Here is a 27,695-nt window from a genome sequence, read left to right on the forward strand (position 1 = left end):
CGGGATCCTAGTGCTCAAATTTATTTTCAAAACTATTTTCTTTTGTTTTGTTTACTTTGCCAATTTATTTAATTGTGTTTAATTAAATTCGTTTTTAATATTTTAGGCAATAAAATCGACCACTTCAAAACTTTGTTTTCAAATAATTAATTAATATTTGATCTTTACATAAATTATTCATTCAATCCCTATGGCAAACGACCTTACTTGAACTACTATACTACGACAACGAGAGTCTTTCTTCCTAGATGAGACTTCTTCTCTCCTCTTGTCTGAGGTTTTCCTTCTTGATTTTCTGTTCAGCTGCCGACCCTGCTATGTCCAAGGTCGGTGGCAATCGTTTCCTATCTTCTACAGTTTTTTCCCTCGTTCCTTTCTGTTACTGCTTTCCCCCTGTTATCCATCCCGATTAGTGTGACCTATGCACCCTTATTACCATCATTCCTACTCAATTATGTCCTCAGATCCATCCCTTCATCTTCATGTCCCCCAGTCATCCTCTACAACTCCGGTCAACCCCACAAATCCGATCTCCTCTATCTTCGGCTTGGCTCTGCCTTTCATCAATTTATTCTCATATTCGATTTGCAGTCACTTTTAACCGCGTTCTGTCGCGGTCCATTGAGAAGGTGTGTAGAGTTCCGGTATGCATATTAGCTCGGGTGTCCACACCACCTCATTCTCTCAGTCTGCCTTTATTGGCAGTGTCCCTTGTGGGATCCACCATTGATGCTGCACTGGCTGCTTACCACGTCTACTGGTTACACATGTTCTGCTTGCCGCAGAATACGATTTCTAGACCACCACAAAGACAATATGAGCCTCATGAAGGAGGGCAAACTACCCCTTGGACATGTCAATCGCCATTCGGAATAGCCTTTCTTTAATGCTACGAGATCGCAACAAACTTATCTGAAAAGACAAGGGACTAACAAACGACATAGACCTTTTTATGTAGAGAACAAACGACATGGAACTTTTTATGTAGAGAACAAACGACATGGAAATTTTTAAGTAGAGCCTCGATGGGCTTGCACATACCCTGTTTTCCCTCAGCCTGTTTGCCTGCTTGAAATTTCATTTCCAAATATTACTTTGCTTCCCTCTTTTTTTTTTTTTTTTTTTTTGTTCCGTCAAATAATTTATTATAATGTTTGTTTCTTGCATTTCTGGATTTGACAGCTTGGCTACATGATTTTTTTTTTCTTCGCATACGACTTTCTTGTTCTTCAATTTTTTTGGCGTTAGCTTGCTCAAATGGTTTGCGTGGAACATTGTAGTTTATTTTACTATGTTTTCGGTTTGGTAGGTCGCTTAAACTCTACTTGAACCAGTGAAACCTGCTCGGTGATGTGAGCTCGAATTACCTATAAATTGAGGAGAAGAGGAGAAATCTTGAATTACACAATCGCTCAGAGAAGAAGAACACGATTGCAAGCAAGAAACAGAAATTCTTGATCAAACTTGAAGAGCGGAAGTAGAAGAAGGATCGAGAAGAATCGTGCGAGCAGTTATGGTGATGGATACCATGTTAATGTACACAGAAATTGAAGAAATAGAGAGAATCAAGAACTAGAGAGAGAAAGATATAGAGAGAGAAAGGAGACTGAATATTCTTTGTTTTGATTACTTAATGATCAAGTCATTACATTGAAGCTTATATAGCACAGCTAACAAAGACAATATGAGCATCATGAAGGAGAGCAAACTACTAAACTCACAATCTAATGACAAAGTGTCACAATCTTACACTATTTAATATATCCTAACACAACCTACTCCTTGGACATGTCAATCGCCATTTGGAATAGCCTTTCTTTAAGGCTACGAGATCGCAACAAACTTTTCTGAAAAGAGAAGGGACTACCAAACTACATGGAACTTTTTATGAAGAGCCTCCATGGGCATGTACATGCCCTGTTTTTCCTCAGTCTGTTTACTTGCTTGAAATTTCATATGAAAAAATTGCTTTGCTTACCTCTTTTTTTTTTTTTTTTTTTTTCTTCAAATAATTTGTTAAGATGTTTGTTTCTTGCATTCTGGATTTGACGGCTTGGCTACATGGACCCTTTTTCTTCCTTGGGCATGTGATTTGCTTGTTATTTTACTATGTTTTCGGTTTGGTAGGTCGCTTAATGTGGAAATTTTCAAGTCGACGAGCCGAGGGCCCACTCTAACAACATTGATACTATCCCCACTTAACCACCTGCACAATCCTCAGGTGTGGGATTTTATCACAAAAGACATCGATATTAGTTAGAGTGGAGTAATTCTATTTAAAGTACTATTTCTCCTTCCCTCTGTCCGATGTGGGACAATTGGTTTCAACACTCCCCCACACGTGAGACCCCATTTATGGATCACACGTGAAATTTCACACATCGGCAACCACGTGGAGCCATGTTGGGACTCACCCAATCGTGTGGGGTCATTGGGGACCCACCCAAACACGTGGCATCTTTGGCCTACGTGGACAATCACGTGGGGCCAATGGAGACCCACCCAATCACGTGGCAATACGAGCCCGTCCCTTGGCTCTGATACCATGTGGAAATTTTTAGGTCGACGGGCCGAGGGCCCACTCTAACAACACCGATACTGTCCCCACTTAACTACCTGCACAATCCTCAGGTGTGGGGTTTTATCATAAAAGGCCTCGATATTAGTTAGAGTGGGCTAATTCTATTTAAAGTACTCTTTCTCCTTCCCTCTGTTCGATGTGGGACAATTGGTTTCAACACTTAAGCTCTACTTGAACCAGGAAAACCTGCTTGGTGATGTGAGCTCAAAATACCTATTAATCATATAAGTAAACCCAATTTTAACTTGCAAGTGCACAAGACCAATTGTAGTATAGTAAGAGCAAGTATGAAGTTGTTCCCACGAGTATTCACTAGTGGAAAAAATAGCTTGCGCGACGAAACATTTTTTGTCACATAAGAGGCACTAACGTGACGAACAAACATAGTCGTTGCGCAAAAATGGCAGGAAAGGAAAAAAAAATTAGGTAATGGCTGATTCGGGAGAAGGCGCTCGTGAAAGGAAAGTTGTATTGCGAGTAGAGAGGTACCAACGCAAGCAAGTTCCCTATTAATATTTACATTGATTATAATATGTATTTGGGATAATAAATTAGTTTTGTTAATTAATTTGGTAATGTTTAATTAGGTTTGAGTTTTTTTTTTTTATTTAGATGAAAAAAAAAATTTACATTAATAATTTATAAAGTAAACGAAAAAAAAAATGTAGACATGTGCAACGAATGATATATTAGTCGTGCAAAGTGTATTTGTGCGACGAGCACAGTATTCGTCACGCAAAATCATTCGTCCAAAAGTTAACTTCCATTTTCTCTCAATTTCATCATCTAATACTCCCTCCATCTTCTTCTCTAGGTTGATCGAGATAATTACATTATGTTGAAAATTATGTTGTTATGTTTATATTGTGTTGTGAAATTATATTTATATTATGTTGTAAATTTGTACGTGACGTACAAATATGTGTTGTGATGTACGGAGTTAATTGTGATTAATTTCGTACTTGTTTTTTTTTTTTTTTTTTTTTTAGTAAAACTTAGTTTTCTGTTTGAGGATTAATTAGATGGAATCGAGAATTTTATTGAGTTTTCATGTACACACAACCTGGGTGCAATTAGAATCCGGTGTCCATGTAGGAGGTGTAACAACACGTTAAGGGACACAATTGAAAATGTTCGATTTCATTTAGTAAGGAATGGAATGGTAGATACTTATAATACTTGGAACCACCATGGGGAACAATTAGACAATGCTTCGTCTTCAAACGCCACAATAGTGGGCAATGTTGAACCTATTGTGGATCCTAATAAACAAGTCATGGATATTATAAATGATGTTTTTCTATTTGCATCAACAAACACCAATCAGGAAGGGGAAGATGACGTGCCTACAACAATGGACCGTGCAAAGTTCGAACAATATGAAAAACTATTAAAAAATGCCAACCAAGAGTTATACCTGGGGTGCGAGAGCTTTTCAGTTCTCACGGCTATTGTGGAACTAATGCATGGAAAAATAAAGTATCATATGTCGAACCAGTGTTTCGATTACTTTTTGGGGGTTTTCAAGAGAATGCTTTCAAAGGACAATTGTTTGCCGAAAGACCATAGACATGCACACAAGGTGTTGAATGGTCTTGGATTGAGTTATGAAAAGAATTCACGCTTGCAAAAACAATTGGATAAATGCCCTGTATTTTATTCCATAGAGAATGAAGCATTGGATAGATGTCCTGTATGCAATGAGTCGAGGTTCAAAATGACATATAAGAATAGAATGACTAAGATTCTACAAAAAGTCATGCATTATATGCCTTTGAAACCTAGGTTGCAGCAATTGTATATGTCGACGCATACTGCCATTGACATGATATGGCATAAGGAAAAACCGGTAGACGATGACGTGATGAGGCATCTTGCAGATGGGGAGGCATGAAAAGAGTTCGATCAAACGTTCCTTAAGTTTTATGTTGACCCTCGAAATGTTAGATTGAGACTTGCCATTGACGGATTCAATTTGTTTGAGGCTCTAAACCTATGGCCGATTTTCGTATTTTCATATAATTTGCCGCCTTGGAAATGCATGAAAAAATAATACATGATTATGACTCTTTTGATAACTGAGGATCCTGGTAGGTCAATCAATGTTTACTTAAGGCTGTTGGTAAGGATTTATGGACAAATGGTGTGCGCATGTACGATAAGTGTATTGGGAAGATGTTCACTTTGCGAGCAGCAATTATGTGTACTGTGAACGATTTTCCCACATATGCAATGGTTTTTGGGTGGAGCACTAGGGGTTATATGGCATGCCCTGTATACAAGGATGATGTAACATCTGGTTGGCACGTCGAAAAAGTTTGTTACCTTGGTCATCGGAGATAGTTGCCATGGGACCACGAGTGGCGGGAAAAGGATAAAGAGTTCGACGAGAAAATAGAGCATCGCCTTAGACCTAGAGAATGGTCCGGTGATCAGATTTTGAAACAGCTTAATTGTTTGGATTTTGCTCCGTTCGGGAAAATAGTAAGCAGGACTAGACCTTCTACACATATGAACTAGACGCACAAGTCTATGTTTTTTGAGCTCCCGTATTGGTCGAAACTAAAATTGAGACACAACCTCAAACGTTATGCATGTTGAGAAAAATGTATTTGACACATTGGTGGGCACCATTCTAGATATCGAGGGCAAGACAAAGGAAATGATCAAAGCTCATCTTGATTTGGAAATAATGGGTATATAGAGGGGTTTATGGATGAATAGGGGCAATGATAAAGTTAGAAGGGATCTTGCGTTTTTTTCCATGAAACCGAATGACAAAAAAGAATTTTTAAAGATTGTATCGTCTGTAAAGTTTCCCGATGCGTATGCATCCAATATTGCGCATTGCTTCAATGTTGATGGGGGTAAATTTGCTAGACTAAAGAGCCATGACTGCCATGTGGTTATGCAACGCCTAGTTCCTGTGGGTGTTTGACACCTATTGCCGAAAGATGTTGTGAAGCAAATCATGTTGCTGTCCAGATTTGTTTCCTAATTGATGGCAAGAACGTTACGAATGACAAACGTTAATCAGTTGCTCCATGACATTGTCCAAGTTCTATGCAAGTTTGAGATGATATTCCCTCTAGCTTTCTTCACAAGTATGATCCACATGATGGTTCACTTACCGGAAGAAGCATTTCTTGCTGGTCCTATAACCTATCGCTAGATGTATCCAATAGAATATATATAATCCTTATCATTTGTTTATTCATCATTAACCCACGCTTGCTAACTTGTATCGTATCGTTTTATTTTGGCAGCCTTCTCGAGGAGTTGAAAAAAAAACACAACAGGGCGAAGCCCGAATGATCAATTATAGAGGCTTGGGTTCAATATGAGTCGCTTACATTTTGTGGAATGTATTTAGAAGATGTGGAGATGACTTTCAATCGTCCTCAGTGCAATAGTGACAAGGGTGTGAGAAAGGAGAAACTTTCAGTTTTTGCCCAATGTGTACGACCCTTTGGAGATCTTGTAAGAGGCGAGTCGTTTTCCAAAAATTACATGGAGGTAGCTCATTGGTTCGTACTGAATAATTGTGACGAGACAATAACATACCTAGATGAGTATGAAGAGATGATGAAGCGAAAACATCCATCACATTGGTATGCCAAGAAACACTGAGAATTATTTCCACAATGGTTTCTCGAATATGTAATTTATAAATGTGTTGTATTCGACATATATATTGTAGTATTTAATTTTCTAGAACTAACAGGTGTATGTTTTTGTATAATGTTAGGTGAATAAATTGAAAGCCTCGAATTCCCCCACTTACAGTGAAGAGTTATATAACTTGGTGTTCGGCCTAATTCCGCTGAATTGTTCTCGGGTTGCTATGTTAATGGCGTAAAGTTTTTGGGGGCTGTATGAGATGACAAGTTGTGTATGCAAAATAGCGCAGGTGGAGGCGAAAGTACGGACATTGATTTCTATGGCAAACTAACAAGTGTCATGCAATTGCTTTACAAAGACAGATGCCAAGTGATCATGTTTAAGTGTCGATGGTTTGATACAAATCCAAATGGGTATGGAAGTGTTAAAATCGACCATGGCTTGCTATCTGTGAAACACTAATATAACTTGGTACAATGAAGACCCTTACATTTTGGCAAACACGGAAAAACATATTGTGTACCTAGATGACCTTAAATCAGGGAGAGGTTGGAAAGTTGTTCAGAAGATGGATCAGAGGAATGTGCATGCTATACCAGAACAGGACACTACTGACGACGATGTCGACAACGTCCCTGACCAACGTTTAGAATCTTCAATGGAAAATGATGCGGAAACATTTTGAGATACAAATCTTATCCAAGAATTGTTCCATATACAAGGAGTGGCTTCAATTGAAATACAGATTCAGTCAATTACAAATGACCTCGGTAATCTTCTGCGATACGATAGTGTAGTGGGCCTGAATGACTACGATGACGTACCTATCAAGGAAGAGGATTGGGAGATCGAAAGTGATGATAGCGACGATACTGAAAGTTATTATAATTCGGATGATGAATAATGCAATTCATTTATGAATTGCTCTGTAAAACATATTAAATGATTTTTTTTGGTTGTAATTTATTTATCTTATGTTATAAATAAATTGTTTTTATTTGAATAAATATAAATTAAAAAAAATTTGACCCTTAAATTTTCAGCTAATTGCGTGACGAACAATGAATATTCAGAGTAACCATATACCTGAATTTTGAGCCTCCACTCTTATCTCGAATACCCTTGCAATAGCACATATCATAATTGACAACAACACGACATCTTGAGTCTGGAATTTCATCAAACACATTGAGAGCAAGATGAGTTTTCTCAGCAGGTACAATAAAGGGGTCAGCTTCCTCTAAAAAATTCCTCTTTTTTCGCATTAAGAACAAAACCCAAACCACAAATTGCCAGAAAATCAATTGAGTTGAATTCAGAGAGACAAACAGTTCCGTCTTTGTTATATGCAGTAGCATTTTCAGATTCATTTGTACAAGAAGAAATAAGGATTGTACCAATCTTGTACCTGAATACTCCTGAATGGTCCTTCCAAATCTTGTCTTTTGGTAAACCTCCACCTTTGTCACGAATGCCTTTGTGGGGCCTTTGGTTTAGGCCTTGAGGCTCACAATCAAAGCTAGTAAGGATATGAGTGTTCCACAATTATCTTTTTGTATAACATATTGTTGTATAACTGTGAGTTAGGTCGATTACTTGCGCCTTAAGTTATTTAGACTTCTTGTTTATCAAAGGATTGTCATAGATGGATTAAGTTTGTATAAGGTTAGTTTCTTGCCTTGTAAACAAGGACTTTTACTTATAACATTGTATGTCCAAAATAAAGGCAGTTCAGGGCCCTTCCAACCATTTCCTTGATCCAAGTTTGCTTTAATGAAAAAAAAGTTCATTAACTTATCTAGATTTGATTACAGATGAAACTTTTGAGTGGAAAAAGTCGAAAATGACTTAAATGCACCAAGGAAAATGCATTAAACAACAAATCTACTATATATAAGTACAATGAAAAGAGATTCAGGCAAGATCTAACCTTGTCGGGCAAGGTCGAACTTCTTGCAACCACTTCTCTTTGTGTTTACAGGGGTTTGTATATTGTGAGGGATGAAAAGTAACTAGGTTTTACTAGAGAGATTCGATATTACAGCATGAAGAGAAGGTGGCAGAGCTTTTAAACTTGACAAAAAATGGCTTCTGTAAGGGAACTATAGCTAAAAAGGACATAATTTGGACAAAGTGCAGCTTTGTGGGTACAAACTTGTTTAAGAGCAAGTTTGTATGTCTTTTCATTGAATGGTTGAGTGTCCTTATCTCTGGTGTCCATTTTTGCTTTTATAAACAATTTGGCCCCACTGTCCAAGCCTTGCCTTTAGCTGATAGTTCTCGGAGGGCAGTGAGTCATCACCTATTTACTCATCCATATCCTTGAAAAGTGCTTTTTGGTTGTGGTGAGGTGCCTTCTATTGCCCATGACTTCAATCACAAGCATATAACCTATGCCTTTGTTGAAATAGCTTCCAATTCTTCTTAGGCCTATTAGCTTTTCTGAGTCCAGTCTTCTCCTTGCTTTTGCATCTTTGGGCCTCCATTATCACAAAGACCAGAGTCAAATATAAACCCAAACAGTGCCCCTTTAATCATTGTTAAGTTTATTAACCAAGACATTGTTAATGATTAAAATTAATTGAATGCTTTAACTGGGGACTTGCGCCATTTACTCAGCCATTTTCGAATAAACCTTTGCACTAACCCTGGATCACCAACGTTAACTACCTTAAATAACTTCCATTTAAATTTCCTTGGCCATTACCTTCAGCAAACCCATCTCTCTGAATTTCCAGAATCCTTGAATCTCTTGCATTCTTAGCCCTTTCTTGCCCTAGTTTCAATCACTTTTCACTTCACTCTCTCGAAATCAATTATGGCCCCCAAATTGTGCCCTGTATGTGAATCTAGAAAGAGAATCGTTAACTTACACCACCGGCTCAACGGCCTTATCACCCTCGGGCTGGCCTAAACCTGTCTATCTTCTTCGATGAGGAAAAGGCACACTATCTAGGGCATGCTTGGACTGCCCGAGTCCCAATTGTAGTGGAGCACAACATGCCTATTGCCAATTGGTTTACTCCCACCTCTACTTCGTCGAGGCTGGGATTTCTACCTCCAAATGGTTCGAATTTTAGGAGGGGCTTTCCTCTGATGAAGGACGAAGCTTGATCTCAGTGGGTGCATGAGCTTGAGCCCATCTGGAAGCAAAAATGGATGGTGAATGGAATCTACGAGCTCATTATGATGTCAAAGATCGTTGTTCCAATTAAGCACGAGTTTCTATGAACTGCCCTACTCTTATGGAAGAATAGGACCACACATTCGACCTTAAAATAGGTCCCATAACCCCTACAATCTTGAACATGGCTCAAGTCTTTGGCCTAAGGCCTTTAGGCAGATATGTGGATATCACACACGACTGGTCCTTCCTCTCTTGCCTGATCGCTGAAAGCTCGGAGACCTCCAATTCAATCACTCTCTTGGAGTACAACTCTTCCATATTCAAGAGCTATGGGACATCATTCGCAGACTTCATTCCTTTCCCCAAGAAGATGTTTAGCCCACCCTCTTCCACCGTGGATAGAGCTCAAGTACACATGTATTTCCTCCTTTATTGGTTGAACAAATATGTGTTCCTCAACAAATCGAAGGGGGTGAAGTTAGAGTAGATTCCACTAGTGGATGCACTACACTCATTTGATGATGTCATCACGAAACTATTCATTTTGGCCCATCTCTACCACCTCATCTACGAAATGACAAAGGGAGATCCCTTTGAAATCAATGTCAATAAGGCCATTTGGATGGTGCAGCTTTGGCTCTAGTGGTACTTCCCTGAGTTTCGGGCTGCCAACCTAGAATTCCCTGAAGGCGTAGCTCCATCCCAAATTTTAGTAGAGGTTTCTACCACAAGCCACTCCACACTTGCCTGCCTTTATTTTTTCAGAATTTGTCGGACTCGGGCAAACTTAGAGTAGGATGCCTCTGTGTTTAGGAGCTACCCTTGGTTCTCAGACCAACTTTTCTAGGACTCATTCGGGGATGACACCAGCAACTCGTGCAAAGAAAAGTTTATCAGCTGCATTCAACAAAGGGACCTGGCTTGGGGAGTACGAAGTGACAGAGTGGGGTACGAGTGTGGGTTAGAGGCCTACCACCCTAACTTATGTGGTAAACAAGTAGGATTCAGGCGGGCAATCCCAGCGCTGTTCTTCGACTCCCTTCACTATGGGACCTTCTATCGCCTCCGTTCTCCCTTTGAGGTTACTTTTTATGCAAGTTGGCAGAGCTTTGAAGTGTTGAGTAAGATTGCTCACAAGCCCTTGGCTCTGAACTTCAAATGTACCTCCCAGTTCACTACTTGGTGGAAGACTAAGTGGTCAAAGAAATATGATGGAGATATTAGGGAAGCCCACGATAAACTCTTCGAGCAAGTCTTCTTCAAGTCTTTCCCCAAAAAGGATGAATTCGAGAGCTGGAAGATGGTTATTAACCAAAAGAACCAACTTTCACTTATTGGTAAATCACATTGCTTCTGTTTTCATTTTCCACATCATACTTTCATAGTTTATGGTTTGCTAACTCATTTTCTAACTTTGCAGCCCAAGGCAACATTGAGGAAATGGATATTGGGCAAGAAGGGTTGGCTGCTGATGCCTTGGTCATCTAATAGATTGCTGCAGAAGCAGTTAGGCAAGGAGTAGGGTCAAGCCATACTTCTGGGGATGTTGAGGACATCTCCGAGTTGTTCAATGAGTAGGAGACTGAGGCTGGGCCCTAAGTAGAAGCTATGGCCCCTCGTCTAGTAAAGGCTTTCGTAGCGTAGTCGTCGGAGTTCGAGCTCGAGGAAGGACCCCAAGCTCAGCTTACCTTACCTGCCTCAAGAGTTACTTCCACGAAGAAGGATATTGGGTCTCAGACTTCCTAAGCTTCTAAGTCTTCCTCTGCCCTTCCCATCGAAACAGGCAGGAAAAAACAAATATCTGCTAATAAGTGACCCAACCTTAGCTTTTTCTTCCCTTAGTTTCAACTCTTCTAAGTTTCGAGCTAATCTCTCTTTTCTTTTCTTACAAGCAAGACTTCCTGCCACTAAGAAACCTGCCCCTACTCACCAAGAGTCACAGATGGGCGAGGAAGTGCAATCGACTGACAAAGAGGTCCTTGCCAAGATTCTTGAAGAGTTGAAAGTATAATCTCTCAAACTTTGAGTACTAAGGCAACTCTGAAGTTTATCTTCTTTAACACTTTACTAATTCTTTGTTGTTTTCTTTGAAATAAGATACCAAAGTGAAAGGAATTTCCTAGCCCGAGCCTTCTTCTCATCCAGCCCGATCGATGCATCATTCTCCTTTTCGGGCTAAGTCATCAGAGGTACAATTCATTCTCTCAACATTAGTTAAGTTTTGTTTTCTGAATTTCAAAGCTTAACATTCACTTCTGTGGTTTTTTAGGCAAGGGGAAGTACTTCAGTACCTCAGGTCGGGCAAGCATGAGCTCCTCCATCTTCCACTCTTACCCCAGCAATGGTGGTGACCCCTACTTCCCAGTTTAATCTAACAACTGAGGGGATGCTTCACTATGTAGAGGATGATAACACTTTTGTAAGTTTTCATTCTTTAAGCTTTTTCTAAGTTTTCTTTAAGTTTCTTCATTAACTTACAATCTGTGTGTTGTCTTTGCAGTCTTCTCTAGTGGATGAGACCACCAATTAGCCAACACAACTTTTGAGGAGCCTATAGTCCTCGAGATACCAGTTGTCTCTGAGGTGACTAGCCATAAGGCTTCCCAAGCTTCATTTTGGGCCAGCCAGCCTACTTTTTCTAAGGTAGCAGCATCAATAGAAGCTCATCCCAAAGCTCAAGGGTCTTCTCAAGTATACAAGTGCTTTCATTCTTGTTATTTCTTTATCTTAGGTATAGACTAACCTTCTAACTTATATCTTTCTTGGTTCAACAAAATTCTTACGAGAGCTCGAGCAAATCCCCTCAACTTGCAGTGAGCAAGGTTATTCTCCATCGACCTCTCAAGCCTTTTGGAGTCATAGAGATTCCCCATCCCTCGGCCCATGAAGGTTGCTACATCTGAGGCTCTCCTAACTATCACTTATGAGGTTGCCACCGCTGCTACTGCCTTTAGAGGTGCTAGAGTGATGCCTTTTCCCTTAGCTTCCATTCCTACCATAGCTTTTTTGCCCGAACTAGTCAGAGAGTTTGGGAAAATTCGGACAAGGATGATGTTTCCACGACGCCCTTCTAAGCCTCAACACCTTCAAGATCAATGATGGATGCAGAGCGATTTCTCGGCCTCCTTCAGTCTCAGGGCACTCTAAGAGGTTGAGAAAGCTCTTACTAAGTTGTATAAGGCTCAACAGATGTCAAAGGTTCAATACGAGTCATTCCTCTCCTTCTTCGAGAATTTGAGGGCACTGAGGGATTAACATCTTCGGGCTGAGAGGCAAGCTAACATTTTAAAGTGCTACAAGGAGAAGCATTCCAGAATTTCTACTTCCCTGCAGCATCTGGTGGAAGAGGGCTCAACCATGGAAGACAGAATCATGGTAGTGACCTCTGAGATCCAAAAGTTGGAGGAGCAACTCTCTGCTTTTAAGGCCAAGCAGATGACCCTCTTAAGCAAGCTCTATCAAAAGATTGAAGAAATGAAGGAGGTCAACCAAGAAGTGGATGACTTTGAAGCTCAACTAGCAAATAACAACATTGCCTTAGAAGAGCCGGGCATAATTTTCACTATCATGCAGACCTATCATTCCAGGATAGCTGCTTTAGCTAAGGATGTAAAACTGTTAGTCTAGGGTTTCTTGTAACTTCCTTCTTCACTTATCTGCTTATTCACTTGCACTTTAATGCTTAAGTACTTTAAATACATAAAAAGGCTTCACTACTTTTCCTAGTGTTTAAACTTCATCAATGTAATAATCTCTAACATCCCACAGAGTTGGGCGATACTTATTTAAGAATTTAGCATTGATTGAATGTCTTTGCAAGTTTCCTTCTAAATTTGCCAAGTAGTATCCCCCTCTGTCTAACACTTTGTTGATGATAAAAAGGCTTTCCCATGTGGGACTCCATTTCCCAAAACCCCTGATTTGAGCTCTTAAGGGTAGAACTACCTTCCATACCAACTCTCATTCTTCAAAGGTTTTGAGTCTCACCCTTTTGTTGTAGGTTAGGGCAATAGCCCTCTTTCCTTCCTATATCTTGTTTAAAGCTTCAACTCAGGGTACATCCAAATTTTCAATCCCTTGACACATGGCCTAGATGAATTCTTTACTATGTAGACCGAATTGGTTCTAAAGCCTTATAGAACTTACGTTGATTTACATAGAGAGTACAACATCTTGCCCGAATGTTAATGCATAAGGAGTAGTACCAGTTCCTGCTGTTTTTGAGGTTTTGTAGGTCTAAAGGGTATCTCCCAACTTCTCATGCCATCTTTCTGGGCTTTCTGCCACCATCCTCCTTATAATGTTCGGCAAGATCTTATTGCTAGCTTTTGCTTGACCATTGGATTGGGGATAATAAGGGCTAGACTGGATCATCTTTATTTTAAACCTATATGCAAACTCTTCTACTTCTTTTGAGATAAATGATGGCCCTCTGTCTGTAACACTTATCTGCGACCCCATATCTGTGTAGGATTTTGGTCTCCTTCTTCACAACAGTTGAATTAATGGTCTTCACAGCTGAAGCTTTTACCCACTTAGTAAAGTAATCAATTGCCATAATTATGAAGGTGTGCCATTTGCTAGAAGCTAGGTATATTTGCCCGATGAAGTCCATTGCCCACCCTTTAAAAGGCCATGGCTTCACTACTGGATTCAAGGGTACTGATGGTATATTCTGGAAAGGTCTATGTTTCTTACATTCTTCACACCCTCTGGCATAGGCCTTAGAATCTTTTTCAATGTAGGGCCAAAAGTATCCATATCTTCTTAGTAACCACCTCATCTTTGTTCCGGCTTAATGTGCCCCACAAATACCTTCCTATACTTCAACAATTACCCTTATTGATTCCTCCAAACCCAAGCATTTCAACATAAGTCCATTTGGAGTCTTTTTTAGCAAGGTCTTGTCCCACGTAACAAACTTAGTTGCTTGTTGTCTAACCTTTTGACATGTGGGGAAGAGGGGTATCTTAAGTATTGAACGATGGATGTTCTCCAGTCTTTTATCTCAGGCTTTTTAGCCATTATATCTAAGCTAAATCCTCTCTCAAAGATAGAAGGGAGATTTTTCCTTTGTACTTCTACATTCATCTCAAACCCTTTTTCTTGAATCTGTGCTCCAAAAGCCATATGTGCAGTTTCATTGGTAATTAAATTTGCTTCTCTAGGGACATGATTGATTGTTAGTTCACTACCCCAATAGTTTAGCAACTGAGTAGCTGCCAAATAATAACTTCCATTGTGAGATGTCTGCCCTTGTATTCTCCATTCAACTGATTAATCACCAACTTAGAATCACCATATATTTCTACCTCAGTTACCCCCAACTCTATCAGGATTTCTAAGCCAATGATCAATGCCTTGTTCTCTGCCCTGTTGTTGGTAGTATCTTGGTAATCCATAAGGAATGAGTAGCAATGTTGGTTTCCCTTTGGATTAATGATGACAATCCTAGCTCCTGCAACATGTTGAGTGTAAGACCCATAAAAATAGAATTCCAGTGGGGGATCCATAAGCTAGTTATTCTCTTTAGTTCTTGTTGGATCCATTCTTTCCTGCCCGAATGAGATTTACTAGGTGGGATCTAAAGGCTGGCCACTTCCAGAGTTCCAGGGATGTTGACAAGTTCCTCCTTAAAGTCTTGGTGCTCGGACATGAAGTTTGTAATTGCTTGCCCCTTTATTGCCCTCTGAGGTACATACTGAAAACTGAACTTTGATAATGCTAGAATCCATTTCCCAATTCTCCTAGTTAGCATTGGCTTAAATATCATGTACTTGATTACATTAGTCTTGGCAATTCTATGGAGCTGGGAAGGCAACATGTAATGCCTTAATTTGCAGGTAGTGAAGTATAAAGATAGACATAACTTCTCAACTAGGGTATATCTTGTTTCTACCTCAGTAAGGATTCTACTGAGGTAATATATTGCTTGTTCCTTCCCACCTTCATTGTTTTAAGCCAATAAAATTCCTGTTAACTTCTCAGATGCAGAGATGTAGAGTTTCAAAAGTTTCCCCTTTGGGAAGGCATAAGCACTAATGGATAGGCCAGACAAGCTTTTACTCTGTCAAAAGCTTCTTGGTGTTGAGGGCCCCACTTGAACTTATCTTGATTCTTTAACCTTAATAAAAGAGTCAACGATTGGATCTTACCCGCCAGATTAGCAATGAATCTTCTTAAAAAGTTGATCTTCCCCAACATCTTTTATAATTGTACTTTGTTGGTGGGGGGAGGTGATTTCATTATAGCTCGAGCTTTGTTCTTGTCTATCTCCACACCTATCTGATGAACTAGGAATCCTAAAAAGTTGCCCGATCTAACCCCCAAAGGCACATTTCTTAAGATTCATCTTCAACTTGTGGGTCCTCATTCTCAATAAGGCTTGTCTGAGGTATTCTAGGTGATGTTCTTCAGTTTTTGGCTTTACCACAATATCATCAATGTATACCTCCATGCTATGCCAGATTAAATCATGAAAAATAGCATTAATTGCTCTTTGATAGGTAGCACCAACATTTTTCAGCCCGAATGACATGACTACATATTCATTAGCTCCTATATGTCCTAGGCATCTAAATGTTGTCTTATGTATGTCTTTTTTAGCCATTTTTATTTGATTATATCCAGCATTCCCATCCATAAAAGATAGAATTTTATGTTTTCCAACTGCAGCTCTGGACAGGTCAACCATAGACATAGGGTATTCATCTTTAGGCGTGGCTTCATTAATGCTTCTATAGTTGACACAACATCGGACGGTGTTAGTTACAACTTTTAATACAGGTACAACGTTAGCCAACCACTCCACATACTTTGTAGGCCTAATAAATCTTGCCTTTACCAGCTTCACAATCTCTTCATTGACCTTCTTTTCTATCTCTTTTGGCATCTTTCTTAGTGCTTGCTTTATAGGTTTGTACCCTTCTTTAATGGGCATTTCTATGTAATGCCATGCAAAAGAGTCCTTGAATTCATGCAAAAGGTCAACTATTTTTGCCCAATCTTCAGTTTCCAACAAGCCACTGAGTTGTAGGGGTGGGTTCGGTTTAAATCGGTTCGGTTTTTTGCCAAAACCGAAACCAAATTGAAATTTTGGTTAGGTTCGGTTCGGTTCAATTTTTTTTCGGTTTTTTTTTGTTCGGTTTTTTTTCGGTTCGGTTTTTTCCGGTTCGGTTTCGGTTTTTTGTTTTTATTTTTTTTTCAAAAAATGAAAAACATTGAAATTTTAAATTTTAACATATCCAATACAATCATAACATAAACATTCTAACTAGAATCAAAGACAATGAAAATAAAACATTTAAAGTTGAACTAAAATCATCAATCAAGTCTTTCAAAGTCCAAACTAACAACCTCACAACACAAAAATCACACAAAAATCGTACAAATGACTTAGAAAAGTTAAATTGTATGATGTTGTTCAAAGATCAGTGTTGTTTGCTTGTAACTACATGTTGACAACTTGATTAGTAAAGGTAATGCGTGGGTGGATTTATTTAGTGTGTGTTGGATTCTTTTCCATCACAAATTACCCAAGTAATCTACTCGAAATAAATGTTTATGGATTATGTTATATGTTATATGAAAGTAGATTTGGAAAAGAAAGCTGGCACAGAAGTAGACAGTGCTATGGAGATGGATGTAGGTACTTCGGGAAGCGGTTTGGTTCCGGAACCTTATATGGGGGAGAAATAATAGGTTAGGGTTTAGAGTTTTTATAGGCCTTTTTTTAATATTTTGAGCTTAAAGTTTGGCAACACATTGGGGTAGCACATTTTAACTTACAAATTGGGTTTAGAAAATAATACCCAAAACAAATAATTAAATAAAAAAATTAATTTAATTAATTCGGTTCGGTTCGGTTTGATTCGGTTTCTAGATCACTAAAACCGAACCGAACCAAAAGAATTCGGTTTGGTTTTTTCGTTCGGTTCGGTTTTTTCGATTTCGGTTCGATTTGGTTTTCGGTTTTTTTCGGTTTTCGGTTTTTTGAACCCACCCCTACTGAGTTGTATTAGCCTTGAATCCTCCTCAATCCCGAAATTAATGGTTTCCAATGGGTCTTGTAATTCTGGTGCTAGTTTGTCAGGCTCTATACACAAAAATTCGACTGACTTTGGGGCCTCGGGTTCATCATTTAGCCAGTTTAGGTCATATACACACTTTGTCATGTCAATGGCTGCTTCCACTTATTCTCCCAAAATCTCTTTTCCTTCTCTATCCTTGGTGCCCGAAGTTCCTTCTTTCCACTCATCCAACTCCTTTGATGAACTCTCGTTAATCTCTCTTCTTTCTCTTCTATATTCCAGCAATATTTCAATTAAGGACCTGACTATTATCACTTGGTCCTTCCTCTTATCTAACATCATTAGTGTGGGTGGGATGGGACAATATAAGGCATGTCTTATTCCTCATTGGTGAAAAAAATTCCTTATTCTAGGAGCTTCCAGGCCGTCACCTTAGTAGGGTTGCCGTTCTTATAAGCACCTAGACATTGTAGGATCCGAACACTAAGATTGTAAAAATTTGCTTTTACAACATTGGCTGTGGGGAGAAATGACCATGATTCAGGCTCCACTCTCTCCCAAAATCATGGCTCATCCGTTCTAGCCTCATGGTAAACAGCAACTTGTTAATGCAAACCGGATGGTACAAACAGACTCTGGTGGATCCAATCTCTCCCCAGTAATGCCCCATAGGTAAAGCTATTATCCACCACAAAGAATGCTAGCATAATCCTCTTGGATCCCAAATTTACCTCGAAAGGCAATATCCCATAGGTTTTGGTGATGACCCCAAAGAAACTAGATACTGTGAGATAAGTGGGAATAAGATTTTCCTCACTTCTGCAAAGCCTCATCATCTGTTTAAGTGGGAGCACATTAATTGCAACCCCACCATCTATCAACACCTTTTCGAATGGGACTCCCTCCAGATGAGTTATCACATATATGGGCTTCAGATGGTTTGCTAAAGCTAGACTTGGCTTGCTAAACACCATTTTGTTAGAATAAACCCTCTCGGGCTTTTTTCGTGTAAGGTCGGGCAAGTCTGCCAAGCTTGATACTTATTTCCCAGCTTCCTCAATGTTCACAAGTGCCATAATTGGTTATGGTGCCAAACAATCACCCTCCATTGCTGCTGGCTGATCTAGTTCTGCATAAAACATGGCTGATAAGACATAGGTCATGTTTACATGGAAGTTGCTGGGTCCAGGTACTTTTTATTTCTTCTCTTCAATCTGACACATAAATTGGTCCATCGAGGCATGGGCATACTTGGTTAGCATCAACTCGGGCACTTCCTCTTTTTCTACTATATCAAAGTTATGCAACTATCTTGGGATTTCACAAGGAGCATCTTCCAGTAGAGGTGGAGGTATCCCCCTCTCAGGGGAGATGGTCCCCAAATAAATAAGCTCTGGATCCCATCTTGGTGTAGGCATCATCACAACACTCTTTTGAGCTCTTCTTAAGATTATGTACTTCCCTAGATGGGGGTTTTGAGGTGCATGGTCTCCCTCTCCTTCAGCTTTACTGTTGGCTTTCTTTATCTTTTTCTTACTTCTCCATTGGAGTTGTCTTCTTCCTTCTTGGGTGGCATTTTCAAACTTAACATTTTCAGAAGCTTCTGAAATGACAGGGATTTTCAATGAGTTCATATAAGCCTTATGTTGCTTTTAAACCCTCCTTATCATATATGTCCTTCTAACAGGTCTCTCATCTTTACCTACTATGTACCATTTTCGGGCGAGTCAAGCTGAATCTTTCTTAGTAACTGGGGAAATTGGGTTCATGGTTCTCTCTCGCCATCCTTGTCTTACGCTGCTATGATAACTTGGCTGGGAAGGTTTCACATCCACCCATCTTGGCATTTTTGCTTCCTTATATTCAGCTTCTTAAAAGGCTTCATAGTTTCTGAACACCTCAGATAGGCATTTAAGTTCTAAATCTCCTCCCAATTTCTGGAACACATTCGTGGTGGTTTCTCTCTGCAGCCCTAACAATACTTCTACAGGGATCTTGCTCCTCTATCTCTCTTCTTCTGATTAACTCCCGATCAATAATGAAACTCAATGTGCCACGCTGACACTTACTACATAAAACCACTCATTTGACCATAGCTGCTTAGGGTCTGTCGGGCAACCTTTTAACACCTTTTGATGGCCTAATAGCTTGCCTTCTCTCTCTCCATTTTCATCCCAGGTAGCCTTTGTTTTTCCTTTCTCAATCCAATTAAGGTTGATCATGTTGAGTGAGGCTTATGGGAATGGATCTATGTCAATTATCATATTAGTTTCGGGTTTCTCTAATAATAGTTTTCCCTTGACTATGAGATCTTGGATCCAATCTCTTAACTACACAAAATTAGTTATAGAGTGATTGAAGGTGTAGTGAAGCTTGCAGTACTTCTTCCCTCTAAGCTCTTCAGGTTTGGGCATCTTCTTGGTGCTGTTGGGTAAGATTACTTTAGCCCTTACTAGTTCTTCATAAATGTCTGCAACCTTGGTTAGCTCAAAGGAATACGCCTGGTACTTTGGGGGCTTCATGGGCACAAAACCTTCACCATTCATTACCACATTCTGGTCCTTGATAGGTTCGACCAATCCCTTCATTATTAAAGGTTTGAAAGAAGTGGTCATCTCCGCAGCATATAACTCAATCCCTTCTCCCAAACTACTATCATTTTCTCCCTGCTCTAGGCCTTCAAGCTCTACCTGGTGTATTAGGGCTTTGTTCTTATAGAAATGAGGCACTTTAGATGAGTGCTTCACTTGTTGTTCCTCTGTCAACAACTTCTCATACTTAGTAGCTACAATCACCAACTCTTGAAGCTCGTTAAAATGCACATAATAGAACTTCTTTCTCAAAGGTAGCCTTAGAGCATTTTGGGCAATAGTTATGAGCTGAGCATGGTTGAATCGGAACTGGCACCTCATCCTGGTTCTTCTGAACCTCATCATGAAATCTTCCGTAAACTTATGTCCATACTGTTTTACCTCTACCAAATCATTGATGATCATCTCTGGCTCCATCCTATAGAACTACTCATGGAAGGCTATCTTCATTTGCCCATAGTTGGCAATGGAATTAGAGGGTAACAGAGAATACCACCAGGAAGCCAAGCCTACCAATGAATTTCCAAATAGTCTCAGCTTGTAGTTAGGGTTATCTCGAATGCTACACAGTGATTTGAAAACTTGAAAATGTGGTCTCTGCAAGACACATTACAGTCTTCTCCACTGAAAGTTGGGAATGCAGGCATCTTGAAGTTGAAAGGGAAAGGATTTTGCTCATCAATATACCTAGGATAAAGCTTCTGGTATGTTATCCTGAACATCGGGTGAACCTGTGGCAGAGCATTATGTACCACCATCATTCTTATCTCTGCCAACTTATTCATGAGTTGTTGATTAGCCATGTTGTTGTGTGGGGTATAAGAAATGCCCCACTTCGGCCTACGATCAATGCCTGAGAAATCTTATCTCTGTGGTTCTGGCTGCCTTCACCTAGCTTCTTTTGCCTTGTTAGCCAACGGTGGTGGCCTATAAAAGAGAGGTTTGCCCGTAGCTACAGGTAACCCTTTTTCGCTTGTCTCTCACACTGGATTGGTCGCCATTAACTTCACTCCTTCCTGCCCGATCTGTCTGCTAACATTTAGTGGAAGTGGTAGAGGATCAGGCAAGCTTATGTCTTGAACTCATTACTTCTGGCCGACTGGTCCTAGCATCCTCTTTCTTCTTCCTCGTGTTCGTCTTTTCCCCGAGTAAGGGGAATAAATGAATCACCGGTTCATTCTCTGGGCTTGTTTCCCTGATTATCTCCCTGGCATAGCTATCCCTTGATGTAGAGTACTCTAACTCCAGCTTTCTTTGTAGAGTTCCTGTTAAAGAACAAAGTCTGCTAACCTCTTATTTGGTCTCCAGAGTGATCTTCTCTATACTTCTTAATACTTGCACCATAGTAGCTTGCAAGTCATTGTTAGTAACTTTTCCACCTGACTTTTCAAAAGAAGTCGAGCTCTCTAGAATTGCAGGACCTCGTAGTGAGGGAAAATCTTCTGGGTGATCTGTTATGTTTGCTTTGTCAAACAAGGGGGTTGCCCAAACTCTGCTTTCCATATAAAGGTTTGTTCCTTCCTTCTTCTTGGCATACAAGATTATCAAATGGTCCCACCGAACATGCCAAAACTATGCTTGGCCTGGATTCTGGATCTGGTCCATCGCACAGCTCCTTAGGGCCCTAGCTCTTTCTTGCTTGTCGGGCAAGATCTTGCTGTTTGGTTTGTTGCAATACGAGTTTATTGTTAATTTGAAAGGTGCCTTTGTGGGGCCTTTGATTTAGGCTTTAAGACTTACAATCAAAGCTAACAAAGATCTGAGCGTGTCACTGTTATCTTTTTGTATAATAGATTGTTGTATATGTGTGAATTACGTCAATTACTTGTGCTTCAAGTTATTTAGACTTCTTGTTTATCAAAGGATTGTCATAGATGCGTTAAGTATGTATAAGGTTCTTTTCCTGCCTTGTAAATAATGACTTTTACTTATAACATTGTATGTCCAAAATGAAGGGAGTTCAGGGCTCTTCCAACCATTTCCTTAATCAAAGTTTGCTTTAATGAAAACAAGTTCATTAACTTATCCAGATTTGATTATAGATGAAACTTTTGAGTGGAAAATAGTCGAAAATGACTTAAATACATGAAGAAAAATGCATTAAACAACAGATCTACTATTTATAAGTACAAACAAAAGAGATTCAGGCAACATTTAACCTTGTCAGGCAAGGTTGAACTTTTGCAACCACTTTACTTTGTGTTTACAGGGGTTTGTATACTGTCAGGGATGAAAAGTAAATAGGTTTTACTAGAGGGAATCGATGTTACAACACTAAGGGAATGTAGCAGAGCTTCTAAACTCGACAAAATATGGCTTTCTATAAGGGAACTACAGCTAAAAAGGACAAATTTGGACAAAACTTGTTTGAGAGCAAAGTTTGTATGTCTTTTGATTGATTGGCTGAGTGTCCTTGTCTCTGGTGTTCCTTTATACTTTTATAGACAATATGGCCCAACTGTCCAAGCCTTGCCTTTAGCTGATAGTTCTCGGAGGGCAGTGAGTCATCACCTATTTACTCATCCATACCCTTGAAAAGTGTTTTTTGGTTAGTGGTGAGGTGCCCTCTGTTGCCCATCACTTCAATCATAGGCATATGGCCTATGCCTATGTTGAAATAGCTTCCAATTCTTCTCAGACCTATTGGCTTGTCTGAGTCCAGACTTTTCCTTGCTTTTGCATCTTTGGGCCTCCATTATCACAAAGCCCAAAGTCAAATATAAACCCAAACACAAGGGACTAACAAATTACATGGAACTTTTTATTTAGAGCCTCGATGGGCATGTACATGCCCTGTTTTTACTCAGCCTGTTTACTTGCTTGAAATTTCATATGCAAACATTGCTTTGCTTCCCTCTTTTCATTTTGGATTTGACGGCTTGGCTACATAGACTTTTTTTTGGGCATGTGACTTTCTTGTTGTTCAATTTTGTGTGAACATTGTAATTTACTTTACTATGTTTTCAGTTTGGTAGGTCGCTTAAGCTATATACTTGAATTAGTGAAACTTGCTCGGTGATGTGAACTTGAAATACCTATTAATCATATAAGCAAACCCAATTTTAACTTGCAATTTTAACTTGCAAACCCAATTAATCATAGTAAGAGCAAGTATGAAGTCGTTCCCACGAGTAGGTTTTTACTTTAATTTGAGTCTCAACTCAAATTCAACAAACTTTTAATACAAATAGGGCTGAAAATTTTACCTAGAATGAAAGAGCCAAGGAGATCTCAAACCCTAAATCACGAGTAGGTGGGAAGAATATTTGAGTGCTTGTAATTGTTTCTACATATGCTTCTACAGTAATCAAGGGTCCTATCATTGTGCGTGATTAGTTTACTTTTGTGTTCTCGATCGCATGTATATCATTTTGCACTCATTGGTTTGAGGAAATTAAGGCTCAGACTTCGTGATATTTTCATGGTTCTTTAAGAAATCCATTGAAATCTTACTAAATTGTCTAACAAATGAGCAATTTGATTCTTACTGTTGGAGGAAAGATTAGCAGTTTTCAATTACACTGCAGAAAGGAAGAATACAAGAGAATATATATGGAGGATGACTGGATGAGTTTTGAATGGGAACTAAAATTTACATAACTTTATTGCTTTTAGATTTTTATTACAACACTTGGCCATCTTATTGGCTATCTATATTAACATTCAGACCTTTAGATGACAGCCATAACTCTTGAATTAGTTTCAAGAGACACAACTCTACATTACAGAAAGTGCATTACGTTTAACACTTACATCATTGACATGATCCTAGTTGATCTAAGGTTGTTACATATATCCTCCTTAGGTTCCTGAGTAATCCTCTCTAGTTCCTGCTGAAATCTCTCCATGGCCGAGAATGGCAAGCACATTGGTACCAATATTCCATCCTCAGTGTTGTTTTTGTGTTGAATGTAGAAGCTAATCAAATCCATGGCCTTGGCGGGTCCAGCAAATACCGGCTGTCCCCATCCAAAATTGACATCTCCAACACCTACACGAGTTAGATCAGAAACTAAAAAATTACTTCCTGTCGATGAATATTTAGGTCGCCCTCTTAGTACCAAAAGATCTGCCACTGATCTTAAGTATTCTTCATTCATGGTAGCTTTAGCCTTCTTCACCAACTCTAAAGCATATCCCAGTGGATTTTTGCATAGAAGTTCAGCCTTTGAAATTGCAGCTGGAAATGCAAATGCATTGCCATAGTATCCCAAGGGAAGACGTACATTGTGGTGCTTTCCCCGTGCATTGACAATGCAGGAAACTCGAACAGCCTGTTTTGGATTAACTTTAAGTGCAAGAGTGCGACATTTCCACAAACAAGCTGTGATCAAGTCAAATGTGGAGCAAGTGGAAATTAGGTGGGGTGGAATCTGTTTTCGAAGGACTCTCATGTTCTTGGCACCAAAGTAGAAGGATCGTTGAACCATGTTTGACTGGTTACTGGATGCGTATGAGCCATCAGAATGATCAATCACGTCTTCATATTCATGATGAGCACATGCAATTCTTGGTGGATCTCGGGCAAACAAGAGCTCTCTCTCCCACACTGGTATAATAGATGGTGCATGTATTACGCCTCTTGCCATCTCCGCAACGGCGGTCAGGAACTGGAGAAATCCAGGTGCATCACACATTGTGTGGTTTAGGCGCAATGCAAGTATGAAACCTCCACATTTAAGACGGGTCACCTGCATATTGAAAAAGTTAGTTACTAGACTTTTTTCTTGATCATCCTATTCGTGCTAGTTAACAATTCCTTAGAAAAGACCAAAAAAACTATCTAAATTGGATGATCTAATTAGGAAACCAAAATTTCATAAAAATCAGGAATAAAATTCAAGAAAGATGGAATCTCTTCGAAAGAGTCTCGTGCATGTTGTAGTTACTTGAAAAAGTCTTTATAATACAGAGGAATTTAGACAAAATGCTTATAGAAGATAGAAAAGCAAAAAACCTAGAAGAAGAATGGCATAGGAAAACCTATGCAATAAAGGTGATGTGAGACTGATAGAAAACCTAGGACCTATTACCATGTAGAAATGTAATTTCCTCGATCCGGTGTGTACACAAATTTTATAATATATAGGGTTAAACATAAGGATTGTCGAAGAAAAATCAGTTTTGAAAAATAACAAAAAGCGTCTCATAATCTTTTCTTTCAAAACAACCTAATGAATTTTCTTTAATCACATGAACAAAGAGGTGTGGTAGTATCGTAGATAAGTTCAAGTTTGGGTGTAATGGCAATATGATAAATTTTCATTTATGAAAAAGGTTGCCAATTTTATGAAAAAGTTAAAAACAGTTGCGATGCCACCAAACTTCAACTTATTTACAATATTATTAGCGCTTTCCTGTTTATGTCCTTATTTTCAGTAAAAATTCATATGTTGTTGATTGCATTAATTTCTTACAAAAAATCTCCGGCGTATGTATGTGATCTTAACTCAAAAAATACTACTCTTACCCTTAACCTACTTCAATTTTTTTGTAAAGAATTAATGGCTATGACCAAATATGAATACGAAAACCTAATTAACATGTTATTAATAATTAATTGACTCACTTGAACCAGCAGCAAAGGACAACCAATAATTCCATCAGAGCCTGGAAAATTAAATAAAAACTCCTCTAAGAGTGGACAAGGGGGTAGAATTTTGTCTCCTAGTTGCTCAAGTGTGACATCAGCAGAAGCCTCGACAAACAAGATACCTTCACCATTGCAATCGACCATGAGCATTTTGTTAGGCCCTTCCTTAAGCCTACCAGCTAAAGGGTAGTAATACACTAATGCTCTACTTAAGGCTTCCCTAATCACCTTAATGGGATTACGATTTTCATTAAGTGAAGGGTTGTCTTTGTAACACATTATGACTGGAAGCTGAAACCTCAAGCCTTCTTGGTCGTCAATATCTGAGAGAAACTTTGTTTCTCGAGGCGTTGACTTTGCCGGAATTATAAGTTCCGGCTGCAATCGTTTCACCTGAAGTACTGAGGATGACATCATTTCAGTAACGAGCTTAAGAACCAGCAAAAGATCAAAGGATTTGGAACTTTTATTTTGTGGTATGCATGCTAACTAAAAGTTGATAGCCAGTACTTATATAGCGTTATGCAGATGCTCTAGGGTTCCATCCAAGTTTCCACACATTGTGAATGTGATTCTTTTCTTTTCCATTAAAAATGTTGTTAGAAAGAAAGTTTAAATCACGCAATCAACATGGGCTGCAGAAGAAAAAAAAACAAACAATAAAAAACCCTAGATTCGTACGTATACATTAATGCTGAATTTCATTTCAACAACAGAAAACTGTACACTAACAGGGATATGATGACAGGTGTGCGGTAAAAAACCCTTCATAGGAATGGAAGGAAAAAGGCCACGTCGTATGTACCTGCCCCAATTACAGCTGTCACTGTTGTAAAACATCGATCAGACGTCCGCTCTAAAGGAAAACGTTGTTATTTTATAATAACTGGCATACTACTAGCAGGGGAGAATATTGTTTCACATTATTATTAATTTTGATTGATCTGGTATGGTGACTACTCAATTATCTCATGATAATAGTTTGTTATGATAAAGAAAGATGAGGCTTCGTAAAATTAAGGGATATATTATCCACACATTTTATTTTATTTTTCACACATTTCTTGATGATTTTTGTTCGTTGATCTTCTTCAATTTATCTGATCCAACAACAGAAAATTAAAAATGTGTGTGAGAAGTAAAATGAGGTGTATGGATATTACACCCCAAAATTAATTAACAATATAAGGAGCAGTTTAATCACTTATAAGCAGATGCAAAGTCCTCTTTTATCCGATTTGGAATTCACACTCCCAATATGCACTTTCATATGTGACGAATTTTTAAGCTTAGCACGTGAAACATAAACCATGTGTGACGAATTTGAACCACATTACTGTTAGTCAATTGTGAGTCTAAGCCTATCATTTTCCCCTCAGTGTAGATAATGTCGTTTGTTAAAAATAAAAATAAAAAGTAGTTGAAATTCCATCATAAAACTAATTGAAATATGAAGAGTAACTCAATTACTTATAAGCACATGCAAAATCCTTCCCTTACCTAATATGGGATCCATACTCTCGACATTTAACTGTTAAGCAAATATGCACAAAAACAAAATGGAACAAATAATTCGATCACTTGACAAGATAGAACTCGCTAAAGACAATATTATGTTTGTTAAAGATATGACTCACTAAAGACAACATTATGTTTGTTAAAATGGAAATGGAGCTTCTGATAACACCTAACTTTTATCTCCTCACCCAATAACTCCTTTTACTCTACAAGATTTTAAAAACTTAACATCCACTCTCCGCACTCACCAAATCTTCCAAAATTACCCCTTCCAAATCCTTCTCTATCTTATACGATATATCTTCTCATCCAACAACCTCACCTTCAATATGGGGCTGCCGAACCCACTTTTCTCCATCAATATTCGGTTCTTCATCAAGCTATGCACACACTTTCGAGAATTCACCTTAATTATAAGGAATATGAAACCAGCAGCTCTTTGCAACTATTTGTGAATTATGTCTTTATTTGCGTGTTAGCCATCAAATTGTTCTTTCCCATCAATTTTTAGAAGAAATCAAACCAAACTAGACTTGAGTGTTCATATATTCATTGGAGTTGAATATAACAATACGTAAAATTCTATCACTACGAAACCAAATTGTATCAAGACTTTGTAACAACAGCACGAAGG

The 27,695-nt window shown here is 38.9% G+C and overlaps 1 protein-coding gene across 1 annotated transcript; it reads right to left on the reverse strand.

Annotated features, from left to right (window-relative positions):
• Positions 1-23,522: 23,522 nt before the first annotated feature.
• Positions 23,523-26,024, reverse strand: LOC103436805 (alcohol acyl transferase 2-like). Its single transcript, XM_029104401.2, has 2 exons — positions 25,520-26,024; positions 23,523-24,641 (listed from the first exon to the last, which is right to left on the reverse strand). Exons 1-2 carry the CDS (start codon positions 25,958-25,960, stop codon positions 23,700-23,702), a joined length of 1,383 nt encoding a protein of 460 aa, XP_028960234.2. The 5' UTR covers positions 25,961-26,024; the 3' UTR covers positions 23,523-23,699.
• Positions 26,025-27,695: the final 1,671 nt, after the last annotated feature.

The sequence above is a fragment of the Malus domestica genome, chromosome 06, assembly GCF_042453785.1.
Source record: "Malus domestica chromosome 06, GDT2T_hap1".
In the NCBI taxonomy this organism is placed as follows: Eukaryota; Viridiplantae; Streptophyta; class Magnoliopsida; order Rosales; family Rosaceae; genus Malus; species Malus domestica.

What these genes read in the sequence shown, in the direction of transcription:
- LOC103436805 (XM_029104401.2), bottom strand. Translation starts at nt 25,960, where the DNA reads ATGATGTCATCCTCAGTACTTCAGGTGAAACGATTGCAGCCGGAACTT. An exon ending in GTCCTTTGCTGCTGGTTCAA is followed by an intron (nt 24,642 to 25,519) that starts GTGAGTCAATTA and finishes TTCAATATGCAG; the next exon opens with GTGACCCGTCTTAAATGTGG.